Source organism: Bison bison, unplaced genomic scaffold, assembly GCF_000754665.1.
Source record: "Bison bison bison isolate TAMUID 2011002044 unplaced genomic scaffold, Bison_UMD1.0 scf7180017864256, whole genome shotgun sequence".
Classification (NCBI taxonomy): domain Eukaryota; kingdom Metazoa; phylum Chordata; class Mammalia; order Artiodactyla; family Bovidae; genus Bison; species Bison bison.
In genome coordinates, this window is record NW_011494828.1 from 2,148,583 (window position 1) to 2,158,401 (window position 9,819).

The 9,819-nt window shown below is 54.0% G+C and overlaps 1 protein-coding gene across 1 annotated transcript in view; it reads right to left on the reverse strand.

Moving 5' to 3' along the window:
• Positions 1 to 2,307: 2,307 nt before the first annotated feature.
• The window catches only part of POMGNT1 (protein O-linked mannose N-acetylglucosaminyltransferase 1 (beta 1,2-)), a 9,208-nt gene continuing 1,696 nt past the window's right edge, over positions 2,308 to 9,819 (reverse strand). The window contains exons 4-22 of the mRNA XM_010847870.1: positions 9,762 to 9,819; positions 8,918 to 8,983; positions 8,714 to 8,827; positions 7,874 to 7,991; positions 7,576 to 7,674; positions 7,286 to 7,413; positions 6,875 to 6,945; positions 6,571 to 6,646; positions 6,288 to 6,371; positions 6,157 to 6,198; positions 5,891 to 5,949; positions 5,475 to 5,547; positions 5,264 to 5,392; positions 5,054 to 5,179; positions 4,036 to 4,100; positions 3,802 to 3,846; positions 3,438 to 3,573; positions 3,080 to 3,189; positions 2,308 to 2,980 (exon numbers count right to left, since the gene is read on the reverse strand). The exon at positions 9,762 to 9,819 is cut by the window's right edge and continues 12 nt beyond it. Coding sequence (XP_010846172.1) covers positions 2,893 to 2,980; positions 3,080 to 3,189; positions 3,438 to 3,573; positions 3,802 to 3,846; positions 4,036 to 4,100; positions 5,054 to 5,179; positions 5,264 to 5,392; positions 5,475 to 5,547; positions 5,891 to 5,949; positions 6,157 to 6,198; positions 6,288 to 6,371; positions 6,571 to 6,646; positions 6,875 to 6,945; positions 7,286 to 7,413; positions 7,576 to 7,674; positions 7,874 to 7,991; positions 8,714 to 8,827; positions 8,918 to 8,983; positions 9,762 to 9,819 — 1,687 coding nt within the window. The 3' untranslated portion in view covers positions 2,308 to 2,892. The remainder of the gene's footprint in view (positions 2,981 to 3,079; positions 3,190 to 3,437; positions 3,574 to 3,801; positions 3,847 to 4,035; positions 4,101 to 5,053; positions 5,180 to 5,263; positions 5,393 to 5,474; positions 5,548 to 5,890; positions 5,950 to 6,156; positions 6,199 to 6,287; positions 6,372 to 6,570; positions 6,647 to 6,874; positions 6,946 to 7,285; positions 7,414 to 7,575; positions 7,675 to 7,873; positions 7,992 to 8,713; positions 8,828 to 8,917; positions 8,984 to 9,761) is intronic.

Consider the following 9,819-nt stretch of genomic DNA (forward strand, 5'->3'; position numbering starts at 1 on the left):
CTCTGTGTATCCTTGGGGAGAGGGACCTCAAACTTGTCTACACTGGCCTCAAACGCCTGTGGGGTTGTTGACTCAGAGGCTCCTGGGAAGGCAGCAGAAGGGAAGTGGCATGGAGGCGGGCCGCTATTTCTCACCTTCATTTGGATTGCAGACCTGGAAGGGAGCTTAACAAGAATGCCCAAGAGGTCATTGAAGGAGGTGGCAGGGGCTGAGCCAGTCTGCAGCCCTATAATGTGGGAGGACTTTGGCCTGAAACTACCCCTTCCTGGGTAGAGGCACTGGACTGGAAAACTATGAAAATAACAAGCTTGTGCCCAAATAGGGGGCAGGGAGACTAAAAATACTGCCAGGGCAATGGAAGAGGGTCATTCCTTAAGTTCTGGGAAGCCCTCCAGAAGCCCCCACCAGGGCACCCAAGCTGCCTACCCTTCCCAGGCAGGCAGAGCCCCACACCTGTCCCTGCTTTGGGGACATCAGAAAGAATTTCATTTACTCTCTTTCTTGGTCACCCAGTGCTCTATAGATCTGATCTCTTATTTAGTCTTAACTACCCCATGTTCCAGAAACTGGGCCTAGAGAGCCCAAGTGACTTGTTCCAGGCCCACAACCTCCTATGAAAAGCTGGGCCTGGATTTGGGTCCAGCCCATCTGACTCCAGAGCCAGGTGGGGTCCTGGCTGACATGGTGGCATGATTCACTTTTAAGTCACAACATCCCAGACAACCATCTGATCACTGCTGCAGAAGAAAGAGCACTAAGGTGGGAGGCCGTGGCCAGAGGGTATGGTGTCTACCTCCAAGCCAAGCCCAGCCTGGCAAACCAGGCCTCCTTGCCTCCCTTTCACCCTTCGATCCTTCTTCCCAGGCTTTACTAGGACAAGCCAGAACCATCACTTGCCCTGAGTCCAAAAAAGAACTGCAACCTTGCCAGTGCAACACGGTCCAAGAGCTAGTCTTCACGGCCCAGATCAGGAGTCTGCTGGGGAATGGGCAGGTGGAGTACTCGGAACCCATCCCACCTTTCTATGCCTCATACCGCCCAACCCCCAGTTGCATACATAGAGGCTGCAAGGGATTTGTTTGCCCTGGGCGGGCCTCGTCCACCTCATTACAGGTTAATTGCTCCTCAACCTGGCTTTTGTGGCACCTCGAACACTATCTCTACCTCCGGCAAACACTGAAGGCGTCATGGTGGCGAGAAATGCTGGAGCCACATACCATCCCTGCCATTACTGAGCAGGGCTCCAGGCACCAGTGGAGAGGCAGGGGCAGAGAGCTGATGACAGGGCGGAGTTCCTGCCAGTTCCTGCCTCCTTGGCCAAAAAGCTCCACATAAGGAGCTCATCCAGCTCACTTTACAAGGGCTCTGCAGGCAGACCCCTTCTCAAACTGTCCTATACACACTTTCATGAACTTAAGTCCTTCACAGATTCCCCAGTTGCCATGCCTTGGGCTGTATCAACTACTCCTCTGGATAATATCTTCCATCTTCTGGCAGGCTTGCATGATTTACATCTTCTCTGGATCACTGGTTGGGTAGGAATCTGATGAAAATGATAGCTTTTCCCCAGAAAAACGCTCAGATACGGAATCTGTATACAAAGTACCCTAAGGGCCACAGGCATCCTTGTTCTTGCGTCTCCATCTGCAGTGCACTCCTCACTTCCTGCATGAGGGACATTCAGCTCTGTCTTGCCCACTTCCTTCCCACATGCACTATCCTCACCTGCTCCCCATCACCTCCTCATCCCCACCTATTCCATTTTGCTCTCTCTTGCTCCATTTCTGGGGACAGGTCCTCTGGCCCAGATGAACTTGGCAGGAAACAGTAGGATGGTTAATTGAACAGTGGGAACGGGGCGTGGGGTGGCTGCTCTGAGTTCAGGCCCAAGTAGCGGGCAAAGGTCAGGCTCAGTTGTTCTAGGGTGGACCTTAAGTAAAAATCTTGGAGTTTGAGACTCGGGCATCCCCTGGTGGCCAAAAGGCACTAGTGAAAGTCGCTCAGATGTGTCTGACTCTTTGTGACCCCGTGGACTATACAGTCCCTGGAATTCTCCAGGCCAGAATACTGGAGTAGGTAGCTTTTCCCTTCTCCAGGGGATCATCCCAACCCAGGGATCGAACCCAGGTCTCCCACTCTGGAGGTGGATTCTTTACCAGCTGAGCCACAGGGAAGCCCAAGTGGAAAATAACCCTGTGGAGGATAGCAAAGAAAACTCACCATCTATCATCACCATTCTCTCTCCCACCCATCCGTGTGTGTGTGTCTCTCTCTCTCATACACACACAGTCACGAGACACATCCCCAGAGCTTTTCTCCTTTTTTAATCAATGACCACCTTATCCAGCTTTGGAAATCTGGACAAAGAGGAGGCTGAGAAGAGGCCTGGTTCAGTGTCTGAGGGTCTCTGAGTGAGTCTGCATCAGCAGGTGGGCCCCAGGTGGGCCTGTCCATGGGTTGGGCACAGCAGTTTCCTGAGTAAGAGCCTGCCCCACCCTCAGGGCAGCACCCCAGTCCAAGAAAAAAAAAAAAAAAAAGAATCAAGGCCCTCCAGGCTTCAGCTGTTTCCAAGGTCCTCAGGACAGTCAATAAATATGTTAGATTCTGAGTCAGGCCTGGGAGGAGGGAGTATGCAAAGGGCAGGATGGGCTGCCCAAGGATCCCAGTGATTCCCAGGTACTCTCCTGCCCTTTCCCGACAAGGAAGTAAATAAATAGACCTCCAACTCAGGAGCAGAGGAACCCTCCCCTGGGAGTTAGTAATTAAGTCTCATGTTAAAAACAAACCATCCCCAGCCCCTGCCAGTGTCTACAAAATCCTACAGGATTGGGTAAAGGGCTAGCCTGCCTGGGGGTACACAGTACCCAGCCCTGCAGGTTCCTGGAGGAGGTCTCATGTCTGTTCTGCAGCTCCTGGGCCTCCCTCCTCCTTTGGGGGTGACTCCAAGAAAATTGGGGTGATTGATGGTGGCTTCTTCATCCTGAGAAGAGAATAGGAATGTGGACAGAGAAGCGGTCACTAGCTACATCCCCTAATCCCATCAGTCTTCCATTTCCCAGGACAGGATAGGGTCACTCACGAGTACGGGGAGGCTGGGACCCCCACCACCAGGAAGTGGTTCTTCTTCCGAAACAGTCTCCACAGGCCCCGGTGGTTGCCACGCACATCCAGGTCCCAGATTCGGAGGCACTGGGGGTAGGGGAGGGGGGCCGACAAAGGCATAGGTCAGAGAGCTGTGGTGAGGGCCCGCAGCGCCACCCCCCTCAGCAGCCTTCTCAATTTGCAAGAGACAGCATCTTCAAGACTATGAATTTGTGACAGGGGCTAGAAGAGAGGCTCTGAGACTATGAAGAGAAGGTTCTGAAGTAGAGGAGTCCAGAAAGGCTCCCTGTATCTTGGGGAGGGGTATTCCTGGGGGAGGTGTGGTATTGGAGCACCTTGGCAAGCTGAGTCCAGGTGGTGAAGTCATCGTCCTTCTCCATCCGGATAAAGGCCACGTAGGTGTGGCCCTCTGTGTCTGGCAGGAAAGAGTCTTCACAAGGGTTCTTGCTGTGGTCCAGAACCTCTGCTTCGCTGCAGCAGGGGGCGGGGAGAAAGGCCAAGACAAGGCCCACCTCGTGACTGTGTCACACAGACCCTTGCTTTTAATGCTCTACTGTGGCTATCTTGAACTTCTTAATAATTTTTGAACAAGGGACCCTGGTTTTCATTTTGCACTGGACTCCAAACTCTGGGGCCAAGACTCCCAGTATGTGACATCTCCTCACTCCCTGACACATCCCTCACTGCCCTCAGCCATACCTGAGCAGCCTGTGAACTTCCACTTCATAAGCATCCTTCTTCAGACTGAAGGAGAGGAAGAACTGAGTCGGGGGGGAGAAATCAGTGCAGGGGAGGGGTAGCCCCTTAAGGGACCACATGTGGGTCGGGGGCAACAGGGCTGGGGTAAATACACAAGCCCCAGGGTGGAAAGGGCCTGTCAAGTACTGGTCATCGAGGCTCCTAGACCTCCCCTTTGCTGTCCGCAGCCTCTACCTGTCCACGTTCCTGAGCTGGACACCTGGAACCGTGTTGAACTTGTGCTTCTTGAAGTAGGCCTCCTGGAATGGATGTGAAGGTAAGAAGCAGGGCCTTATCTTGGCTGGCCTACACCTGCTGCAGACCCACCACACATCCACAAGACCCACAGATGAAGTCCTAGACCTATAAAAGCCTCTCTAATTTCCTCGTCTTCCCCATCCTCTCGGCAGTATGCTACGAGCTTTAATCTGGCTCCACCATTGCCAGACAGTTCACACTGGCATCTCATGCTACTGGCCCCTGAGCTAGTCCTTATCTCCAGCGGTTCTCCCTGGGCCTGCTGTTCTAAGGCCACAGAAGCTGGGAATGAGGCCTGCAGAGCGACAGGTTGGACTGGGAGGGAGGGAACTTTATGACTAAGGAGCTGAGGGTGAGGGAAATGAGGTCACTCCCTGTTCCTCTCAGAGATGAGTGGGGGTCTTATAGTAACCAGCCTCTGAAGGCCCTCTTGGCTTCTAAGAGGTCCCAAAGTGGAAGCTGTCCATTCCTTCACACTGGGTTTTCTCAAGGTCTCCCTGGCTATAACTGGGGAGTGGCCTTTTGGACACAGCCATGAAGGGATGGGGACTGGGGCCCTCCCTGTTCACTTCAGGCTGAGGATTCAGCCTCAGCACTTATAAGGATAGGAGAGAGCACAATTTGCAGGGCTGGACGAGTGCGTGGCAGCAGAAATACCCTCCCCACACCCACAGTCTAGTGCTAAGAATAGCAATAATAAAAATAATACCAGCTGACCCTTATATAATGTTTACAGTCCAAAGCATATTACGCATACTAACTTCTTTAAGCTTCACAACCCTATGAGGTAGGTGGTATTTTTATCCTCCTTTCTCAAATAAAGAAACTAATGCAAAAGGCAGTTACTAACAATTTCCCAAGGCTAACTGGCTAGTGAGTGGCAGAGCTGAGCCCATGTTCTTGCCCCATCTACCACACTGTACTCCCCGCCCCAACACCCGTGCCTCCCACTCACATGGAAGTAGCCATTCATGTTGAGGCCAACAATGCCGAAGTGGTAGGATCGGGACACGTCAGGGATAATGCATTCTCGGCCTCGGCGTTGTTCCGGCATCCGCATCCACATGTCCCAGTCCCAGAGCTGGCAGTGTGGAAGACAATGGGAGTTTAGAGGTTCGAGCTGGCAGGGGATTCCAAGCCTACCCACCCTCCCCTGCCAGGGCACCTTTTCTGGTGTGGGCCACTTGGGTTCAAGCTCCTCCTTGTACAAGGACTTCCTGAGCACCCAGCCCAGCCCAGGCATGGTCTCCACACGGTATAGCAGTGCTGGGTCCTCTGCCGTGTGCTCATAGCCCTGTGGACAGGCGGCCACGAGAGGAGGTCTTAGCTTGGGGCCTCTGCCCATCCCTCAGCTGACCCCTGGCCGCTCAGCCTACCTGGTCATTCCAGGCAGAGATACAGTACAAGCTGTCGTCCTCCTCCAGCAGGTGGATGGATTGGCTCAGGAAACTGAGAGGCAGGGTCCAGGGGTTCAGAGAGGGGCAAGGACAAACCCAGTCACACAGTGATGCTGGAAGAGCTGGAGATGGGACTCAGGAGTCATGCCTCCTTCCACCTTCCCCTCAAACCCCATTCATCCCTTCCGTTTCCATTCATCCTTTCTGCTCTCTCCTGCTGCCCCAACACCAGCCAGCCTACCTTTGCTCAGGCATTCCCCCCCACTTTGGAGACTGGTTCCTCCAGAAAGCTTTCTAAGAGCCCCCACTGGAGTTGGGGGCTTCTTCCCTGGAGACCCAGTCAAGCAAAGAGGCCCCATGCAGCTTGGAGCTGCATGGAGGAGGATCCCTCTCACCTGAAAAAATCCACAGCAATGTCCAGGTCCTCTTCCAGAACCACAGCAAACTTGGCTTCCTAAAGCGGGTGGGGGACAACATGAGCCCTAGGGAGCTTTCTCATCCCATGTCTCTCCCACCTCCATCCACTTCTCAGGCCACACTGCCCCCATTTTTCATATCAGGAGGATGAGGCCCAGGGAGAGGAAGAGCTTGCTATATGGTAAGACCAGACTTATGCTCACTTTCCCCATCTAGGTCCAAGAGTTTTGTCCTTACTACTCACCGGAAACAGGTTGAAAGTGGCAGTGAGGCTGGCCTTGTAGTGCTGGGTGGGGAGTAGGAAGAGGGCACGTGAGCTTTGGGGTGGACAGTGGGGCCAGATGTCCACCCCTTCCATCCTTGCCCAGGTGGTACCTGAGACACACGGGCGTTCTTGATGCTGATGGGAGTGTGCTGGATGCCCCTCAGACCAAACAGCGCCACCACATCCATCGGCTCCTAAGGGGCACGGCCATCATGTGAGCCCCCCACCTCAACTCCACCTCCTGCCCACCTCTGCAGGTTCTGTCTCGTCAAGCCCTGCATGTTTCACAGCCCTTGCCTGGGCTGTCTCCCCTGCCAGGCCTCCGTGATCATTGCTACTCAGTACCTGCAACCCTGCACTCTGCTCTGCCCAAAGCCCCCAAGCCCCACTCACCTCATAGTAGCCATCGATGAAAACTGTTATCATCTGGGGAGACACCCCCTGGGCTGAGAGTAGAGAGCGCAGCATCCTGGGGAGCCCAGGGATGGATTAGACCTCTTTGTCCCCCCAAAATCAGGACTCCTCTATACTTACAGATGGGCCCCAACTCCCCATGTTCACCCACATAAGTGAATGGACCCATAATCTGTTGCCTTTCCACCCACCTCAAGCATTCTTCCTGCAGATACATGAGCCTGGGGTTCCCACCACTAGCAACCTCCTGTTTGGTGCTAGATACAGCCACTCCCGGGCTCACCTGTACAGGTAATTGGGCCGGTTCCCTGCAATGACAGCCACAGGCACATTGAGGACCTTGTTGTCTGGGAGCTGAGGGAGAAAGAGTGTTCAGCTCTTGCCTTGTTTTCTCTTCAGACTGGGATTCCCCACCTGGGGAAGAGTCTTGAGGGAGAGGGGGACTCAAGGGAAAAGGCAGAGGGCTTCCCTGTCTTGGCCCCTCCACACACTCAGCTCAACTCCATCTCCAGGCCTTTGCTCACATGGTCTGCTCCTTCCCCCCAACCGGGATCCCCCATCTTTCAGAGTCCAGTATAAATCAGCTCCTGGTTCCCTCCAGGCTGGGGCAGGAAAAGCCCAACCGGGACCTTTCCTGGGGCCTCTTGCCTAGCTGCGGAAGAGTCCGGGACTCACTGCCTAAAGCCCCACTCACTGGGTCAGGGCTGAACTCGATGGGTGTGGGGTCCTTGCAGCTGCACACGCTCCCATAACCCTCAACTTTGCTGCAGAAGCGGCGGCGGCGACGGTTCAGCTCTGTGTCTGCCCAGTGGCACTCTGCCTCTGAGGTGGGGGGAAAGATGAGGTCAACAGGATGGGAGAATGAGGCCAGTGTGGTTTGGAGAACACCAGACACGCAGTTGAGAATGCAGCCCTGTAAAGAGAACCCAGATGCCCACCCCCAGCCCAGACACTGCCCTGGAGCCCAGCCCCCACTGACCCCACCTTCAGCTGAGCTCAGCGGCACATCTGTCTTCAGCAGAACTGGATCCCCCCAGGAGGAGAGGGCAGGTGACTTAGAATGTTTCTCCCCGAGCACAGGACCTGGCAGGGGGCAGAAATGAGGGGCAATGGGGGCCCTAGATCCAGGCTCTAGTGCTGGATCTTCTTCCCATCTCCTGGCCCAGCTTCATCCAGCCCACCAGCACCAACTCTGCTCAGACCCCTATCCCACCCCATCTCCTGGAGTTCTGCTCCTCCCAGGCCCTGAATACTACAGGGTGGATGCCTATGGTGCTGGCACCTCCTTTTCGTCCCACGAAGGCCCAGGTGTCCCTCCAGCCCAGGGCAGGGCCAGCCTGGCTGCCTAGGCTCCTCAGCAGAGCCTTGGCGGTGTCCTTGAGGTGGAAGGAGCCCTCGTCCTAGGAGACCAGAGAAGGTGATCAACCTGACTGGCACAGCTCCAGGAGACCTGGCCTCAGGGAATACTAACTACAGGTCAAGCACCATGTAAAATCTTTTACTTAAATCAGCTCACTGAATTATCACATCCCAGAAAACTGAAGGCTTAGATTCTGAGACTCACCCAAGGTCACCAGGCTAAGCAGTCGTTACCATGGTCCCACACAGTACCCACCTCTGTCCCCTGCCACCTCCCTGCCCTCCCCCATCCTGCTCCATCTCCACTGGCAGCCTTGTTCCGCAAGCATGCCAAGCACCTTTCCAATTAGGGGTCTTTGTGCTTGCCTTTCCATCTAGAATGCTCTTTCTCCAGATATTCACAGGGGTCACTTCTCACTACTTCCAGCTTTCTGTGCACAGGTCATTTCCTTATAGAGGCCTTCCCTTTCTAAAACACACTCCATCACCCTGTCTCCCTTGCTTAATTTTCTTCTTCATATAAGTTTTCGTTTCCTGACATTATAGATTTATCTGGCTGCTTTCTGTTGATCTTGCCCTGTGGGTATAAACTCCATAAGGGTAGGGACTCTGTTGTGCTCTCCACTGACAAGTCTGGGATTGGAACCTGGTCACCTTCCTCCAGAGGCTTTTGCCACTCTGCCATATTAGGGGCACGAACCCAGGGCCACAAGCAGAGTTGAATTAGGGGCACTGGGAATGGGGCCAAGGCCGAGTCACTGACCTTGACGGTGCAGATGAGCACTCGGCCAGGTGCCACCATGTTGAGGAACAGCACCATGGCCTCATCCTCATGAGGTGAATAGGTGTCAAACACTCGCTTTGCCATCACATGGCCCTGGCAGGAGACACAGCTCCTGTGAGTTAGTGTCACCAGCAAGGAGGGCTTAGCTACGGCCCTCTAGGTCCCCTACCCTGAGAACCTCACCGTGGCCTGGTTGAGGACGATGACGTGGATGCCCCGGCCCTGCTCCTGGGCCTCATCCTCCAGCACCTGCAGAGTAGTGTAGACAAGGACAAACTCTTCATTCTGGCATTTGAGGTCTCTCTGTCTTATGGGCACTTACAGAAACAGCTGCATGAAACAAAACCTCCCCTCCTTCCTCTGCCTCTGGTCACATAGTTCTCTTCAGACCCAGCTTGAAGCCCAGCTCTTCAGGAAGTCTCCATAGTTCTCCCATGAAAAGAGATCCCATCTTTCTACTCCCGCTGTCATGACTTTTAGAGCCCTTGACTATCTCTGCCTCATGCTGGAGCTATCACAGTTTATCTGACTGAACCCCTCAAAGTAGAGGCCAGGTCTGGTTACCTCTGGATTCCCAGTGTCCAGACCAAGGCCAAGATCAAAGAAGGCAGCAGGAAGTAGTTACAAAATAAATAAATCAATAAAGTAACTGCCTACTAATATTAATTATCACTTTTGATAATACCCGATGCTGCTGCTGCTGCTGCTAAGTCGCTTCAGTCGTGTCCGACTCTGTGCGACCCCATAGACGGCAGCCCGCCAGGCTTCCCCGTCCCTGGGATTCTCCAGGCAAGAACACTGGAGTGGGTTGCCATTTCCTTCTCCAATGCATGAAAGTGTAAAGCGAAAGTGAAGTCGCTCAGTCATGTCAGACTGTAGCGACCCCATGGACTGCAGCCTACCAGGCTCCTCCGTCCATGGGATTTTCCAGGCAAAAGTATTGGAGTGGGGTGCCATTGCCTTCTCCGTAATACCCGCTACATATGATATATTTCATATACTTTACACCAGGCACCAGCCCACTCACCGTGGTGCCGTCCACTGCCACATACACTTTGCTGCGGCTTGAGTATACCTCCCCATCC